The sequence below is a fragment of the Mobula birostris genome, chromosome 3 (genome assembly GCF_030028105.1).
Source record: "Mobula birostris isolate sMobBir1 chromosome 3, sMobBir1.hap1, whole genome shotgun sequence".
Taxonomy (NCBI): domain Eukaryota; kingdom Metazoa; phylum Chordata; class Chondrichthyes; order Myliobatiformes; family Myliobatidae; genus Mobula; species Mobula birostris.
The window spans coordinates 164829916-164849156 of record NC_092372.1 but is presented as its reverse complement, the minus strand read 5'-3'; the positions used below and the strand labels follow the sequence as shown (position 1 = coordinate 164849156).

Sequence of the window (19241 nt, the reverse complement as noted above, 5' to 3'; positions counted from 1 at the left end):
CAGGTTCTCCGCCTTTTCCAAGGACAGCAAAGGGAGGGAGCACCTTACACCACCATTGGCAGAGACGTATCTCCACACCGCCACTCAAAATAAATAAATGAATTTAGCTTAGTTCTCCCTTTTCCAGCTGATCAACAGAACAAAAATTACCTTTTGAAAATCAAATGAGAATTTCTGCCATTGAACTTGCTGCCAGATAAGCTATTGCAACTATCTCTCCATTCTGTCACTGGATTTAATTTGGTGTTGAGACATGGAGCCCAGACATGCTGGGTTTACCCAGTATTATATTTGATAAACCTGTCATAGGATTAGAGACACCATTCATTTGAAAAGGAATTCCCAGTTTTGTAGATCAGTTGGGAAAATACCTGTTATTTCTATAAATTACTTGTTATTATTTGTTAAATTACATAGTTTAGTTCAATTGCTTATTTAATTGTTTGAAAAAGCAAATACTTGAAAATAATACACACTGGCATTACTTAATGGGTCATTGCATATTAAGTGCTTTGCATGCTGCTAAATATTCCCAGTTGCAGTTTATCACACTGAAAATATAAAATCTAGAAATAAGATATCAGCCTGAGTTTAACTGAAACATCTCAATAAATCCTAATTGATCAAGTCCATCAAATTACATGTGTACTGACTGTGAGCAGCAACAACAGACACAAGGCACTGCAGTAGCTGGAGGAAAGTAAACAAGCTCTTGGAGGAACTCAGCAGGTCAGGAAGGAAATGGACAGTCCAGTTTCAGGTCGAGACCCTTCAAATGGACTGAACGGTGGGGAGAGGGGGTGGGAGCAAGAGCTGGCAAGCAATAGTTCAGGGGTTCCCAACCTGGCATCCATGGACTGCTTGCTTAATGGTTTTGGTCTATGGCATAAAAAAGGTAGGGAATCTCTTCAATAGTTGGATCCAATTGAGGACAGGTTATTTTACTTTGTTTTAATATGTTTAATTATTCCTTTTAATTTTAATTAATACTATTACCTTTAAATTTTCTTTTAAATTATTAAAACAATCTTAAGAATTTTAAGATGTTCCTTATAAAAAAAGTGCCTGAGTGCACTGGCCAAGGCCTTGTTCTGCTTTACCATACACCAGGTAGGTGTAGTGTATCAGAGATCTCCGTCTTTCGATTCTGACCCAGCTAATGTTCGGGTAGTTTGGCACTGTGAGCAGTGAGCCAAATCCAGAGGCTCTGTCTCTCAGTATGTCCAAGCCGTTGCTTGGATGTTCAAATGCACATACTCATCAGAAAGAGCACATTACTGAACATTACTGAAAGTTCTCCAATAAAGAATAAATTAAAACAACAGTAAACAAGAATGCACAGTTCTGTAGATAATGAGTGGCAACTGCATTGGAATAACAAGATTAACAAGCTACTGTCATTTGTCCCTCACTATTTATTAGGACATTTTGATTTAATCCTTTAAGACAAACTGAATTTATAATTCAGGACAATGTTGTTTAATATCTATGGGGCACAGTTTCAGTCACCTGGGGTTGACAAGTTGATCCTTTAGCATTGTGACATTTTTCATTTAGAAGTCTGAAATGACACTCATTTGATGCTTCATTTCTGCCACAATGTACTTTCAACACTTTATTTGCAATCATTAGTCAAAATATGATCAATATTGAAGAAATTGTTTTAAAAAAAACTGGAGAATGGACAACTTCTGATTCATTAATCAACATTATGAGGATGTTAGTCCACAGATTCCATCCAGTATAAACAGTCCATATTCTTCTCTCCAGGCAGAAAGCCCAAGATGTTTTAAATGGTAGATCCATGTACAAACATGAAGTGAATGACAAACAGTGCTAGTAAGCATACAATGTATTGTTTGAGAAGAAAAATAAAAGTACCGGTAGGAAGAAAACAGTCCAGAGGAATAAACGTGTCATCTATGGCAGCCATCAGTGTCGACCTTCTAGTCTGCAACCAAACAAATACAAAATAAAATAATGGCTGCAATATTGGACAACTTTCAAATCTCTGTACTGTAATGAGAAACACTATATTTACTGAATTAATGCCACACTGATAAATAAATAAGATCATGTATGAATCAGTACTTCAGAAACAAGAGTCTACTCCATAAAATTGCAGCAACATGCACTATAAAAAAACATATTTTGCCAAACACACTCAGAGGTAACTTTCATCTTCGTATCATCTCAAACTCATTCAAAGGCATTTGAACTTACCTTGAAATAGTGATATTTCCAATTCTACTAAAATTCTTCAACAATGTATAAGGTTGGGGAAGCTGAAATCAAACAGATCCCTTGAAGAAAATAATGAAGCAGGAAAACACTTAAGCAGGGAATCAGGTGGGCTAACATGGGGCATAAAATGTCCTCAGCAGGCAGGATTAAAGAAAATACCAAGGTATTTTACACATAAGAGCACTCAGGGCAGTATAGGACCATTCAAGGACAAAGAAGGGAATTTGACAACCAGGGATTAGAGCGAATGGGTGAGATACTAAATGAGTTCTACGCATTGAGTGTAATGAGATGAAAAAGGAGTATTTTGCTTTTCTAGATATTGATATCAAGGATGAGTGCTGGATCTATTGCAAATTAAGGTGGATAGGTTCCGATGTATACTATCTTATGAAGAAATAGGAGTTGGGATTGCTAAGGCCTTTTCAGAGATCCATGTACCCTCTTTAGCCTATAGACTTGTGAGCCTTACACCAGTGAAGGGAATTATTGGAGAAGATACATAGGGGTAGGAATTACTCACATTTCGTAAAGCATGGACTTATTAGTGTTCATCAGAATGATTTTATGTAAAGGATATCATTTATTTCAAACCAGATAAGAGTGTTTACGAGAAGATGATGAAGATGATTGACAGGAAAGAATGATGTTGAATGCATGGACCTTAGCAAAGCGTTCAACAAGAACCTTCATGATAGACTGATCCAGAAAATTAGGTCACATGGGATCCATGGTGACTGTGTACATTGAATTCAAAATTGGCTTAACCACAGAAGACAGAGGGCTGTGGCAGAGGGGCCTTGGGCCTTACTCTGACTGTAGGTCTGTGATGAATGATGTTCGAGAGTTCAAATGTAAAATGAATTTAGACAGTAAATGGCAGGGCCTTTGGGAGATTTTAAGTAGAAATGGATCTTGGGGTTCAAGTCAAAAGCTCCCCAAAAGTAGCAACATAAGTGGATAGTACATTAAAGAAGACATATGGGACACTTGCCTACGTACGTCATTCAGGGTGTTGAGTAGAAAAGAAGAATTTGGAGAGTATGATGACGCTCTCCAAATCTTTGGTTAGACCGCATTTCCAACTGGAAATGGAAGTGGATAAACTCAAGATCAGTCAGGAGGATGAAGAGATCACAGATGAAAGTTTCAGTGAAGAGATGACACTTCAACTGCAAACATGAGATTGATGGATAACCATCAGGAGAAGTAAGGAGAGTAAGCAGACAGTGCAGTTACCCTGGGGCTATTATCCTCAGCAACAAGTAGAAAGTAGATCCTCTTGGATACTGTTAAGAGGCCCACACCACAAACCAGGTTAGCAGCACCACGGTCAGCTCTGAGGCAAAGAAGGGAAGGGAGAAGTCAGGCAGAGTGATAGTGATAGAGCAACTCGATAGTAAGGGGTGCAGATAGGCAGTTTGAAACTCCAGGATCACGTATTGCCTCTCAGGTGCCAGGGTCAAGGATGTCTCGCAGGACATCCAAGGGGGGAAGGTGAACAGCCAGATGTTGCAGTCCATAGATATCAATGACTTAGGCAGGAGCTGGGATGAGATCTTGCAAAGGTATTTTAAGAAGCTAGGTGGAAAGTTATTAAGGCACTTTAGATTTATACTAAGAAAAAGAAGGTAGGCCAACTTAAGTATAGGTGATGAAATTTATGCTTGGAGAGAGAACAAGTGGCTGAGGCTGAGGTAACAATATGAGTGTTTTGTACTTGTATTGATAGCGGAGGATTTGGAGAATCATGAAGGCAGAGTGGGGCATGCTAATGTGCTGGGGCATTTTGAGATTAAGGCAAAGGGGTGCTGGATCTTCTGAAAAGCATTAAGGAGGGTAAGTCCCCAGAGCCTGGTGGCATACATCCCAGAATATTGATAGAAGCAATGAGGAAATTGTGAAGACTTTGGCAAAAGTATTTGTGTCCTCATTAGCAACAAACAAGACCCCAGAGAACTGAAGAATAGCAAACGTTGTGCCTTTGTTCAAGAATGGAAACAGCAGTAATCCAGGTAATTATAGGCCAGAAAGCCTCACATCACTGGTAGGGAATCTATCAGAGAGGATACTAAGGGATAGGATTTATATACATTTGAAAAGCTATGGCCTGCTTAGGGACAGTTAGCATGGCTTTGTGCAGGGTAGGTCATGCCTTACAAGCTTGATGAAGTTTTCTGAGGAGGTGACAATTGAGCTTGATGAGGGTAATTCCAGGACTGAAGAGGGAGGGGGCAGAGGCCCTATAAAGAAGGTGGGGGGAGGGTGGGAACCAGCCTTCTCCTTCACACCCTCCCCCCACCTTCTTTATAGGGCCTCTGCCACCTCCCTCTTCAGTCCTAACGAAGGCCCAAAAAGTTGACTGATCATTTCCACGGATGCTGCCCGACCTGCTGAGTTCCTCCAGTGTGTTGTGAGTGTTGCTTTGACCCCAGCATCTGCAGAGCATTTTGTGTTTACATATAAAACTTCAGTCAGACCACACTTTGAGCATTGTGTGCAGTTCTGGTTGCCACATTATAGGAAGGATCTAGAGACTGTGGAGAGAGAGCAAAAGTTTACAAGGATGCTACCAAGATTAGAGGCTGTGAGCTATAAGGAACACTTGGAGAAACTTGAGTTGTTATCCCTACAGTGTCAGAGGTTGAGGAGAGACCTAAGAGAGGCTCTTAAAAGAATGAGAGGTATATACAGTAAACACAAAATAATCTGCAGATGCTGGGGTCAAAGCAACCCTTACAACACGCTGGAGGAACTCAGCAGGTCGGGCAGCATCAGTGGAAAAGATCGGTCCATGTTTCGGGCCGGAACCCTTCGCCAGGACTGTAGGGGGAAGGGGCAGAGGCCCTATAAAGAAGGTGGGGGGAGGGTGGGAAGGTGAAGGTAGGTTCCAGGTGAAAAACCAGTAAGGGGAAAGATAAAGGGATGGGGGAGGGGAGGCAGGGAGGTGATAGGCAGGAAAGGTGAAGAAAGAATAGGGGAAAACACAATGGGTAGTAGAAGGAGGTGGAACCAAGAGGGAGGTGGTAGGCAGCTGGGGGAGGGGGCAGAGTGACATAGGGATAGGGAAAGGGAGGGGGAGGGAATTACGGGAAGTTGGAGAGTTCTATGATCATACCAAGGGGCTGGAGACTACCTAGACGGTATATGAGGTGTTGCTCCTCCAACCTGAGTTTAGCCTCATCATGGCAGTAGAGGAGGCCATGTATGGACATATCTGAATGGGAGTGGGAAGCAGAGTTGAAGTGGGTGGCTACTGGGAGATCCTGTCTGTTTTGGCGGACGGAGCGGAGGTGCTCGACAAAGCAGTCCCCCAATCTGCGTCGGGTTTTACCGATGTTGAGGAGGCCGCACCGGGAGCACCGGATGCAATAGATGACCCCAACAGACTCAACAAGTGAAGTGTTGCCTCACCTGGAAGGACTGTTTGGGGCCCTGAATGGTGGCAGGAGAGGAGGTGTAGGGACAGGTGTAGCACTTGCGCTTACAGGGATAAGTGCCGGGTGGGAGATCCGTGGGGAGGGACGTGTGGACTAGGGAGTCGCGGAGGGACCGATCCCTGCGGAGGGTGGAGAGGGGTGGAGAGGGAAAGATATGCTTAGTGGTGGGGTCCTGTTGAAGGTGGCGGAAGTTGCGGAGGATAATGTGTTGGATCCGGAGGCTAGTGGGGTGGTAGGTGAGGACAAGGGGAACTCTGTCCCTGTTGTGGTGGCAGGAGGATGGGGTGAGAGCCGAAGTGCGGGAAATGGAGGAGATGCGGGTGAGGGCATCATTGATGAAGCCCACTGACTCTCATAACTACCTCGACTATACCTCTTCCCACCCCGCCACATGCAAAAATGCCATTCCCTGTTGCCAGTTCCTCCATCTCTGCCGCATCTGCTCCGAGGATGAGGTTTTCCATTCCAGGACATCTCAAATGTCCTCTTTCTTTAAGGATCGTGGTTTCCCTTCTGGCGTCATCAATGATGCCCTCACCCACATCTCCTCCATTTCCTGCACTTCGGCCCTCACCCCATCCTCCCGCCACCACAACAGGGACAGAGTTCCCCTTGTCCTCACCTACCACCCCATTAGCCTCCAGATCCAACACATTATCCTCCGCAACTTCCGCCACCTTCAACAGGACCCCACCACTAAGCGCATCTTTCTCTCTCCACCCCTCTCCGCCTTCCACAGGGATCAGTCCCTCCGCGACTCCCTGGTCCACACGTCCCTCCCCACGGATCTCCCACCCGGCACTTATCCCTGTAAGCGCAAGTGCTACACCTGTCCCTACACCTCCCCTCCTGCCACCATTCATGGCCCCAAACAGTACTTCTAAGTGAGGCAACACTTCACTTGTGAGTCTGCTGGGGTCATCTATTACATCTGGTGCTCCCGGTGCGGCCTCCTCTACATCGGCGAAACCCGACGCAGATTGGGGGACCGCTTCGTCGAGCACCTCCGCTCCGTCCGCCAAAACAGACAGGATCTCCCAGTAGCCACCCACTTCAACTCTGCTTCCCACTCCCATTCAGATATGTCCATACATGGCCTCCTCTACTGCCATGATGAGGCTAAACTCAGGTTGGAGGAGCAACACCTCATATACCGTCTAGGTAGTCTCCAGCCCCTTGGTATGATCATAGAACTCTCCAACTTCTCGTAATTCCCTCCCCCTCCCTTTCCCTATCCCTATGTCACTCTGCCCCCTCCCCCAGCTGCCTACCACCTCCCTCTGGGTTCCACCTCCTTCTACTACCCATTGTGTTTTCCCCTATTCTTTCTTCACCTTTCCTGCCTATCACCTCCCTGCCTCCCCTCCCCCATCCCTTTATCTTTCCCCTTACTGGTTTTTCACCTGGAACCTACCTTCACCTTCCCACCCTCCCCCCACCTTCTTTATAGGGCCTCTGCCCCTTCCCCCTACAGTCCTGACGAAGGGTTCCGGCCCGAAACGTCGACCGATCTTTTCCACTGATGCTGCCTGACCTGCTGAGTTCCTCCAGCGTGTTGTGAGAGGTATAGACAGGGCGGACATTTAGAATCTTTTCTCCAGTGTAGAAGTGTCAAACACCAGAGCACGTGCTTTTAAGGTTAGAGGGAGAAAATTTAAAGGCAACATGAAGGTAAGTTTTTTTTTGACACAAATAATGGTAAGTACCTGGAATAGGTTACCAGGTGTGGTACTGATATCAGGCAGCATGGTGGAGTTTAAAGGGCTTTTAAATAAGATGCACAATATGACAGGAATGGAGGGATATAGATGATAGACAGGATGAAACATTCAGTATAAATTGGCATCAAGGTCGGCACAATATTGTGTCTGAACAGTCTGTGCAATGCTGTACTCTTCTATGTTTTCTATAAATGATTAAGCAAGGGAACAGACAAATCACTTAAGATATCATTTGGAGGAATGAAAAGATGTTCAATAACTTAGAGAAAGATACTCGTATATTTCTGATGGTCCTATCAAAATTTAGACCATAAGACATAGGAACAGAATTAGGCCATTCTGCCCATCAGATCTGCTCCACCATTCCATCATGGCTGATTTATTATCTCTCTCAACCCCATTCTCCCGCCTTCTTCTTGTAACCCTGAAATATATTCTACTTTAAATAATCTAATGACTTGGCCTACTCAACCATCTGTGGCAATGAATTCCACAGATTCACCACTCCCTGGATAAAGAAATTCTTCATCTCTGTTCTAAATGGACATTCCTCTATGCTGAGGCTGTACCCTCTGGTCTTAGACTCCTCCGCTGTAGGAAACATCCTCCTCACATCCACTCTGTCTTGGCCTTTCAAATGAAACTCCTCCCCTCACTCATTCTTCCAAACTTCAGCGAGTACAGGCCCAGAGCCACCAAACGGTTTTCATACATTAAGTTTTTCACTCCTGAGATTATTCTCATGAATATCCTCTCCAACACCAGCACATCTTTTCTTAGATAAGGTACCAAAGCCTGCTCACGATACTTCGTCGGGTCTGAACAATGCCTTGTAAAGCCTCAGCATCAAACCCTTGCCTTTGTATTCTAGTCTTCTCGAAATGAATGCTAACATTGCACTTGCCTCTTTTTTAGCACCGACTGGACCTGCAAGTTAACCATTAGGAATCCTACACAAGGACTCCCAAGTTCCTTTGCACGCCTGATTTTTGAATTTTTATTTCCATTTAGAAAATAATCTACGCCTTTATTGCTTCTACCAAAGTGCATGGCCATACACTTCCCTACACTATATTCCATCTTCCCCTTCTTCGCCCATTCTCCTAATCTGTCTAAGTCTTCTGCAGACTCCCTGCTTCCTCAGCACTACCTATCCCTCCCTTTATGATGAATGCCATCTCTTTGACGCATCCCCTTCTGAAGGTGCCTGCAGTGTTGGGGAGGCTAGCTGCATGATGGAGCTGGCTGAGTTTATGTAATTTACAGAAACAGAGGAGGGAATCGGACTGACAGGATTGCTCCAGTTCCTCAGGCCAAATGTCTTTTCCTCCTCTGCTGTAATGATACTATGACTGCCGATAAAGAAAGCTGACAGGAATGCAGGTCCCCACCCCGAGCATGGAAAAGGCTACATATTAAATTGATGGCCAAAGTATCAAAATATTTTGAAAACAGGAAGATTTCACCTCATAGCCTCATAAAAAGGAAAGGTTAAGTTACAAGCCCACATCTTAGAGAATGCTACATGTTCCTGTATTGCAGGCAAAACTCAGCTGAAGCTTTTCTTGCCCAGATGTCCACCGTACATGGATGCTGAACGAAGTCAATCCTGGCTAGTACTAACAAGAGTGTAATTAAGGTGGAAAAGTTTTTAATGGCTAAAGCGCTGAAAGTCTGAAGGAATATAATTTAGTTTATTTAAGGTGAATGGTAGACCACATATAAAAACTTAGTATAACAATATATTAGGATTTGAAATGCACTGTTAACTAGGATGACGGAAGCAAATTCAATAACAGCCATAAAAAGAAAAGTAGATAAATATTTGGAGGAGAAAAATAATTAATAAACAAGATAATCTAATAGCTTTTGCAACCAGAATTGCCTTCTGCAACGGTAGATGATTTTATGATTGCATGAGTTATCCATTGCAGCATCATTTAAGATGACAGAGTTATTTCTGGGACTGATGGTTCATTGCTGGGATCTTGTACATCTTTTGTCTCATAGCATGCAGTGCTTTGATTGATTAGATAGGTGGGAGGTTTTTGGAGGGACAACTCCCCAATTGTCTTTGTTTTCCTTTGAATTCATAAGTCTGGGTATTTTGAGATTCTTACACAGACCCTTTTAAGTGTGAGCAGGAAATAAAATGGAGAAACTCAGTGGGTTAGGCAGCATCTGTAGAGGGAAATATACTATTGAGGTCTTAGATTAAGATCGTTCAAGACCCAGTACAAATGCACAGTCTTAATCCAAAACATTGACTATCCAAACCCCTATGCAGATGCTGCCTGAGCCACTGAGTTCCTTCAGCATTTTGTTGTATGCTCTGGATTCCAGCATCCACAGCCTTTAGTGCCTCCCTTGTAAATACACATATTTCCATTTTTGTTTATCCATGGTGACAGGTTAGACAGAAACTTCTTTGAAAATACATACATTAATGATTTAAATATGATTGTGTCGGATTGACTTTGAATGAGATTAGTTTTTGTGCTATGCTTGCAACAGGGTCTTGAAGGCTACCGCTGCTCACGGCAGCAGACAGCATCATCCAACACAATCATCACTACCTCTTCCCATCATGCTGCCTGTTGCATGGTCTCTTTATCATATGCAATGAAATTACTCTTATTACTTTTATTTGTCGTTATTGTTTTTGTCCCATTCATTACTATCCAGCTTGAACCTCAGTCTAGATGGAGAATGCCAAAGGCAAGGGCTTGTGCATCACTGTCCCAGCTCCCTATAACTGCCCCTTTCAATAATATCGTTGATATCTTCAAACCTAGACTATCATCTAACCTAAGTGATCTGTCTGCTGACTGAATCAAACTATTGTAGTGAATCTTCCCTTCACTGATGTCTTATTGAGTCATGTTTCTATATATTTGAATTGCTAGGTCCCTAACCACTGGGCCGCAAAGCATGCGCTACCAGGCCGCGGGGAAACAATATGATTTGGTGATATGAGTCAGCTGCACCTTTCCTCATTCCCTGTCACGCCCACTATTGAACTTGAACGCATGCGAGGTCATTATGCATGTGTCATCCATGTTAGTGCGGGAAAAAGATCAACTCCTCGAGCTTGCAAATGATGATGGGCTGAAAAGTATGTTTGACGTAACATCTCTGCCGGCATTCTGGATCAACGTCAAGGCTGAATATCCTGAGATAGTCACAATAGCACTGAAAACGTTGCTTCCATTTCCAACATATCTCTGTGAAGCGGGGTTTTCTGCAATGAATGCAACGAAAACTAAATTGCGGAATAGACTGGACACAAGGAACCCCCTTCGAGTATCGCTGTCTCCCATCACCCCTCGATGGGACCATCTTGTTGCAGGGAAACAAGCCCAGGGCTCCCACTGATTCAGCGATATTGGTGTGTTGCAATGATTTTATATGTTCATACGGGGAAAATATGTGCTGTGTATTTAATATCCAAATATTACTTAAAATGTTATGATGCTATTGACTTATAAGTGACTTATAATTGACTTATCACTATATTCATGCGAGGAAAATATGCGCTGTGTTTTTAATATTAAATTCATTAGATAAACCCTTTTAGAAACAAAATTGAATGTATTAGCCACTTATAAGTGACTTATAATTGACTTATCACCTATATTCCGGTCGTGACTAACACCCCCCACCCCCTAGGGTTGCCAACTGTCCTGCATTAAGGCTGATTATCCAGGACATCCCGTACATTGGGCTAAATTGGTTTGTCCCATACGGGACCGCCCTTGTCCCGTATTTCCCCCGCTAAGGTACAGCGTTCCTATGAAACCTTTCGTGCCGAAATGGAGTAAAGCGAAGAAGCAATTACCATTAATTTATATGGGAAAAATTTCTGAGTGTTCCCAGACCCAAAAAATAACCTACCAAATCATACCAAATAACACATAAAACCTAAAATAACACTGACAGAAAAAGCAGGAATGATATGATAAATACACAGCCTAAATAAAGTAGAAATAATGTAAGTACAGTGTAGTTTCACTGAACAGAATCGCCAAAAATGATTTGTAGAAAAAAATCAGCACGTACACATCACGCATGTGCACACAGGTGCCCATGCAAGGCTTCATGGTCGTGGTAGACTTTATATCTGAATTCTAGTGTTCGATAGCACACCCGGGGTGATCTATGATATAACCTTTGCTGTAACCAGAACTCTTACCATTTGGATAAAATCAAATTAGCTGAAGCCTGGCATCTGTGATGGTGGAGACCTCAGTTGGTATACCAATATAGACCATTATCTCAGCATTGCTAAACGAAGATGGCTGCAAATTCTGCAGCCTAATCTTTTGCACTGATGGAGATTCTATTAGACATTCCTTAGCAAACAATTATTTAGATGCTCAACAACAGTCACATTCTGGGTTTTGATCTCACATGTTAACACTGGGATTGTATTGCTCTGTTCTCTAAATGCACAATAAACTGTTCTGCACATCTGTGTTACAGTTTCACCAGACTGGTATCTCATCTTCCTGTGTCCCTCTCCTGCTCCCAGCATGACTTTCTACACAACTGTCTGAATCAGGGTAGTTTCCCAGGGATATGCAACCCACAAGGTTATAGAATGGGGTGGAGTATAATTCTGCTGATGATTATAGCTGCTGTGCCAGATGGTTGCTGTTGATAGATGTATTTCCAAGATTTTTATCTTTAAATTTCAGATGTTCAGCAATTGTAGCTGCAATTATTCTCTGGGTAGTCGTAGATGCATCATTCTCAAACTTAAATCATAGTAACAGCAAGCATTTGAACAAACAGAAGATTACAAAGACAATACTACGCCACCTCACTCCTAAAATACAGGTTAAGCTCTTATTTACTTTGCATTGACGATGGATTTACAATTTAAATTTCACAACTTCAGGTCAGAAAAGGTTCTGTTTTTTAATGTTTTTTTTATTCGCCAGTCAATGAAAAGATTGTGTAGAGAAAAAATACTACCTGTATGACTTTACACAAATAGATTAGTGCAATAAAGACAATTCCGTCTAGGTAGCTTCCAACCTGATGGCGTGAACATTGACTTCCCAAACTTCCGCTAATGCCCCACCTCCCCCTTGTACCCCAACCGTTATTTATTTATTTATATACACACACTCTTTTTCTCTCTCTCCTTTTTCTCCCTTTGTCCCTCTCACTGTACCCCTTGCCCATCCTCTGGGCTTCCCCCCTCCCCTTTTCTTTCTCCCTAGGCCTCCTGTCCCATGATCCTCTCATATCCCTTTTGCCAATCAACTGTTCAGCTCTTGGCTCCATCCCTCCCGCTCCTGTCTTCTCCTATCATTCCGGATCTCCCCTTCCCACTTTCAAATCTCTTACTAGCTCTTCTTTCAGTTAGTCCTGACGAAGGGTCTCGGCCTGAAGTGTCCTCTGTACCTCTTCCTACAGATGCTGCCTGGCCTGCTGCGTTCACCAGCAACTTTTATGTGTGTTACAATGGAAAAGCACTTCACTTCACTGCATCAGCAGTAACAGGAACCTTGTTTTATTTCAATATTCTGTGAACCCTTTTAGAGATACCTTGACAGATCGGCATGTAACCTAACAGTGCTTCAGTATGCTCCATCTATTGGATACACACCATAGACAGCAGATAAATTTAAGGATTTACTTTTTCAGTTGAGTTCCTTCACAGTTTTCAGATAGATTGCATTTTGTACAGCTAAATATGACATCATTAAAGAACTGAAGTACCTTCGTTCAGAATGCACATGAAGTCACTTTCTTCCCACCTTTATTTGCCAAAGATTATGATATTATGTTTTACCACAAGATCATGTGTTACCAAATTTTAAACTTCTACAGCAATTCAAATAATCTCAGTGACTTCCTTTGGTATTAATAAAGTATCTCTAGAATTTAAAAGAAAAACAGATAACGCTGGAAACACTGAGCAAGGTAAGCAGCATGTGTGAAAGGGAAATTGTTATAGTTCACATCAATGACTGCTGGTATTAACAGCTAATCTCTCTGAAGGTGATGTACATAGAGGAGAATAAAGGAGGGACTTAAAAAATGATGAAACAGAGAGATATATAGCACCACACACAAAATACTGGAAGAACTTAGCAGGCCAGACATTATCAATGGAGAGAAATAAACAGTCAGCGATTCAGGTCAAGACCCTTCATCAGCACTGGAAAAGAAAGGGCAAGAACCAGAATAAGAAGGTGGGGGAAGGGAAGTATAAACTGGCAGGTGATAGGTGAAACCACATGAGGGGGAAGGAGGCTGGTTGGTGGGGAAGGGAATGAAGTGGGAAGCTTGGAGGTGATAAGTGGAAGAGGTAAAGGAGTGAAGGAGGAATCTGATAGGAAAGAATAGTGGACTATGAGAGAAAGAGGAGGAGGACTGGCACCAGGGATGATGGACAGGTGAGGAGAAGGAGTAACAAGGGAGCCTGAAAGTGTCATGGAAAAAGAGAGAAGGGAGAAGGTGGAAGAATTAACCACAAGTTAGAGAAATTGTTGTTCGTGCCATTAGGGTGGAGACTACCTAGAATATCAGGTGTTGTTCCTGCAACCTGACAATGGCCTCTCCATGACCCTGAATGAAGCCATGGACCATCACGCCAGAATGGGAATGGGAATTCAAATTGAAATAGGTGGCCACCAGGAAATCCCTTCTATTGTGGCAGACGGAGCAAAGGTGCTTGATGAACCAGGCTCCAATCTACGTCGGCTTTCAGTGATGCAGAGGAGGCCACACCAGAGCACCAAATACAGTAGATGACCTCGACAGACTTGCAGGTGAAGTGCCATCTCACTTGGAAGGACTGTTTGTATCCCTGAATGGTGGTGTGGTGGTGTGGGGGGTAGATGTAGCACATGCCCTGCTTGCAAAACCTCATATTCTGTCCGGGTAGCCTCGAACTTCATGTCATTAGCATCAATTTCTGAAATATCTGGACACTTCTCCCCCCGTCTCCCTTCTCTCTTTTTGCATTCCCACTCTGGTTTCCCTCTCTTCTCATCACATGCTCATCAGCTCCCTCTGATGCCCCACCTCCTTGCCTTCCTTGCATGTTCCATTGTCCTTTCCTATCGTATTTCTTCTCTAGACCTTTAACTCTTCCACTCTAAGCTTTTCACTTCACCACCCTCCCACACCCACCCACCTTCCCCCTCACCTGGTCTCACCTTCCAGTTTGTACACCTTCCCTTCCCCCATTTTCTTATTCTGTCCCATGCCCCCATCCTTTCCAGTCTTAATGAAGGGTCTCGGCCCAAAACTGGTTATTCCTCTCCAACAATGCTGCCCGACATATTGAGTTCTTGTAGCATTTTATGTGTGGCTTGCTCTGGATTTCCAGCATCTGCAGATTTTCTTACGTTTTTATGAGATACAGAACACAGCAATTCAAAATCTGAAAGAAAACAGGAGCGGCCAGTAGGTCAGGCAGCATCTATGAAGAGAGAAAAACTGAGTTATATCAAAATCGCTTTCCCTTCCATTCCCGGGGGGTACAGTATTTGTCCATACACCTCCTCCCTCACCATCATCCAGGGGTCTAAAATGAGCCACATGCACTTCCTCCAATCTCTTCTTCATTTGGTGCTCTCTTTGTAGCCTCTTCGATACTGGCGAGACCAAGTGGAGACTATTTGACTGCTTTGCAATACAAATGCACTGTATCTGGAATCCCTGCCCCAAGCTCCCAGTTGCATCCCCTTTCCGTTACTACACTGGCCTATCTGTTTTCAATCTTCTCCATTGTCAGAGTGAGGACGAACACAAACTGTTCAGGTACCTTACACTCTGTGATCCTTTTACTCTTACCCTCTATTCCAGCCAGGCTCTTCCCTCTTCAGCCTGGTCCCATTCAACTCTCACCCATTCAACTCACACACTGTACTTACTGGATCTCCATTCAACTCCTCAAACTGATTTCATCAGCCACTCATCCCTTTCTTATCTGGTTCCCCTTATCACATCAAATTCCAATATGTACAACACCCTTGTGCCTCTATTTATCATCTTATAGCCCCCTGCCCTCCACTCACGTTCTCTCTCTCCCTCTAATTCCACTCTCCCTTTCCCTCAGCTCCAATTTGCCCTCATTTCCTCTTTGGGGAAAGAGAATCAGAGTTACCATCCTGGGTCAAATTTGTGCATCAATGCTGTTAAAGGTCCTGTCTTTAACTGTTTATTTTTCCTTTATAGTTGATCTCCCAAAGCACAACACCTCACATTTGCCTTTTACATTTATCAGACCTTTTAATTTTAGTGTTAATATTAACAGATATATGGAGGAATTTAAGGTGGGGGGGGGGTTATATGGGAGGCAGGGTTTGAGAGTCGGCACAACATTGTGGGCCAAAGGGTCTGTACTGTGCTGTACTATTCTATGTTCTATATTCATAGGTGGCATATGAATTAAGCTGAGCCAATAAAAGCTGAACCACTAAACTCTATCTGCCATTTCTATGCCCACATTTGTAACTGAACTATATTCCACCACATCCTTTAGTAATCTTCATACTATCCACAACACCACCAATCCTAGTGTCATTTTGCAAACTTATCAATCCACTCATCCAGGTTTTCATCCAAAGATCTAAATACCACAAGCAGCAAAGGTCCCAGAACAGATCCCTGCAGAACAACACTAGTCATGGATCACCAGTCAAAGTAAGATCCATTAATCACTACTGTGTCTTCCATGAGCGAGCCAATTCTGAACTAAAATGGCTAAATCAGAGTAGATTACACATATCAATTAAATTCAAAGTCTTCAAGTGAGCTGTCTATTGCTATCCACTGAGGCTGGTGACCTGTTGAATGTTTCCAGCATTTTCAGTCTTTTCAAACTTACAGCATGTGCAGCTTTAAAATCTTCTTCCAGTTAAATTAATTTAAATAAATGCAAGACAGTTTCACGGTCTGTGGTCAGTCCTTAATCTGAATGCACCTGAACAGAAAGCCAATGATGAGGTAATGATGAACATCAATCTGAATGCAACAGTGTGCAAAGCTAATAACTAAGCAAGAGTCAACATGCACTTCTTAAGTTGAAGACATCAATCTTTCTGCACATCAGTTCTACAGCACAGTGCACACAAAGTGGATTTTATCCTTTCTTGTGGTCTTAAAACTTAACCATTTTTGTGTATTTAATATTTCAGTAATACTTGAGTAATATTGTAAATACCTTGTTTGATTAAGCAGTCTTTGTTGTTTACACGAACTATTATGAGTTATATGTAAAGGTATATGAACAATGTATATCATCGCACCACCAAGTCATAAGTGCACATCTCACTAAAGTAAAAACAATACCAGAGTACAAATTTTATTCCTGGCTCTGTCTTTTTCTTTCAATTAGTTTTATGCTTTGGAGTTACAAACCATAACTGTAGTGGGAAGGAAGTCTTAAATGAAACTGAGATGACTACCTACCGTTGAAGCGCTTTGAGCTATTTAAGTTAACAAAAAAGCACAGCAAGACTATAAGAGTTAAAAAAGGCAGAAAAAAGACCAAATTCATAGACTCATAAACAGTGAATAACATGTGATAATAATCACAAATTTAAAAAAAACACAGAAATAGCTAGCTCCACTGAAAAGATAGATGCATTCAATTGCACAAGGGATAACTGGAATACGTATACTGAGTGAATTGAGCAACAGTTTAAAGCAAATGGAATAGCCAATGAGAAGCAAAGACCAGTTTTGCTGGGCGTAATAAGTAGGAAAGCAAACAGGTTGCTTAGAAGTTTGACTGTTCAGACCAAACCAGCCAAAATGAGCTTTGTTGATATTGTGAAAGTAATGCAGGGACATCTAGAAATTAAACCATTGTTGATTGCAGAATACTTTAGGTTTCATAAGAGGAATAAAAAGAAAGGGGAATCCATTTCAGCTAACATGTCTGAATTGAAGAGATCATCTGAGCATTGTCAGTTCAGTAAAGGGCTTTATGATGAACTGAGAGATCATTTAGCTTGTGAATTTTTAAAAGAAAACATTCAAAATGGCTCCTAACTGAAGCATAACTTTAGTTAAATAAACAATTGAAACAGCTGTACCAATGGAAAGAGCAGAGATGTAATTGAGTTGCAGTCAAGAACGAAAGTGAATGTGAACAAAATTGCAACGTCTAAACAAAACTCTGCCTGGCCAAACAAATTGTGTTACCATTGTGGCAAGGACTCACATACACCAGACCAATGCAGATTTTAATGCAAAACTTGAAGAAAATGCAAGAAAGTAAGACACATACAAAGAGCATGTTGGGCAGACAAAAATAAATGGTCTGCACAAAAGTCAAGCTGCAGTTTCAAAGAGCACTAATCCGCATGCTAATGATGAAAACTCTGATAATGATGGGAGTGACACAGAACTAGGTAGCCCTGGTATTTATACCGTGAAAATTATCAACAGGCAAGCAGTGTAGCTTATGCTAGAAGTGAATGGCAAATTAATTAAAATGGAATTGGACACTGGCTCGGACACTTGTCATTCCACAAAATTAATTAGAACGACATTTCAAAGATACTGAACTGAATCCTGCAGATAGCCATTTAAGAACTTATACTGGAGAAAAGATAACTTCTGTGGAATGACATTCATGACAGTGAAATACAACAACCAACAAGCCATATTGGGCTGTATGTGGTAAAAAAAAACAGGAGGCCAGCATTATCAGGCTATGATTCGCTGAGGCAACTACAACATGACTGGAGATCTATCCATCCTTTGCCACCACATCCCCTGCAATAGATCCAAATGAAAGTGAGTTAAGAAAGGTACTGCATGATGTACAGCAGTGTTCAAGGATGGCATTGGAAAACTCAAACTTATCGAGGGGAAAATAGTGTTAAATGAAAATGCTACATGGTCCCTTACACCATCCGTGATAAAGTAGCTAGTGAGTAGATCACATGGAGGCTGAAGGAATGCTTTCCAAGGTTGAGTAGAGCCCATGGGCAATGCCAGTGGTCCCAGTAGCCAAGAAGAATGGGTCTGTCAGGATCTGTGATGATTTTAAGGTCACCATCAACCAGTACTGAAAATAGATTGACACCCTCTGTCCAAGACAGAGAATATCTTTGCAAACCTTTCTGAGCAAAGCATTTCAGCAGAGTCAACTTAGCTAAAGCTGACCTTCAGATGGAGATCGAAGAAGAGAAGAAGAGTCCAAAGTGTCTCTCACCATAAACACCCGCAAAAGAGCCGTATTGCTATAATACGCTTAGTTTTGGAGTGACATGGTTGTTTACATAATTCATAATGGGTTATATGCAGAAGTATGTGAATAGCATACGTCATTACGCCATCACGTCATAAGTGCGCGTTTCGCTAAAGTAAAAGCAAAATTAGAATACATATTATTCCCGACTCTGTGTGTTTCTTTCAATTAGTTTTCTGTTTTGGAGTTACAAAACATAACAATTTTGTTATAATATGTCATAATAATTTTTCTTCTTACTCTCAAGTAAGAGATCTGTAATAGATCCTGAATAGATAAACTAAACCTAACAGGATGCATCCACATGTCAAGCTCAGTCTGGTCAGGTGTTTATTTCAACAAAATATTTGTTTTTGGATTGAGGTGAGCTGCTTTACATCTTGGCAGCCTGGCTCACAACCCGGCCATCTTGAATAGTCAAGTTGCAGCTTGAATAGTCAGACTGTCATTTCTTGGACCTTCTGACTTCACTGTTGATAGGTGGTACATGAATTAAACTGAGTCAATAAAAGCTGAGCCTCCCTGCTGCCCCCTCAGATAGATATAACCTTGACGAAAGTATTGGTGCCAACACCAACTATTCTTGATTGGTTTCCTGATCTGAAATCC

General features: G+C 42.3%; 1 protein-coding gene across 6 annotated transcripts in view; it reads right to left on the bottom strand.

Moving 5' to 3' along the window:
• The window catches only part of tpk1 (thiamin pyrophosphokinase 1), a 382918-nt gene that overhangs the window by 318106 nt on the left and 45571 nt on the right, over positions 1-19241 (bottom strand). For all 6 annotated transcript variants that reach the window (XM_072253602.1, XM_072253601.1, XM_072253605.1 and 3 more), the window contains one exon: positions 1882-1951. In XM_072253602.1, the coding sequence (XP_072109703.1) occupies positions 1882-1933 (52 nt within the window). In that variant the 5' untranslated portion in view covers positions 1934-1951. The remainder of the gene's footprint in view (positions 1-1881; positions 1952-19241) is intronic.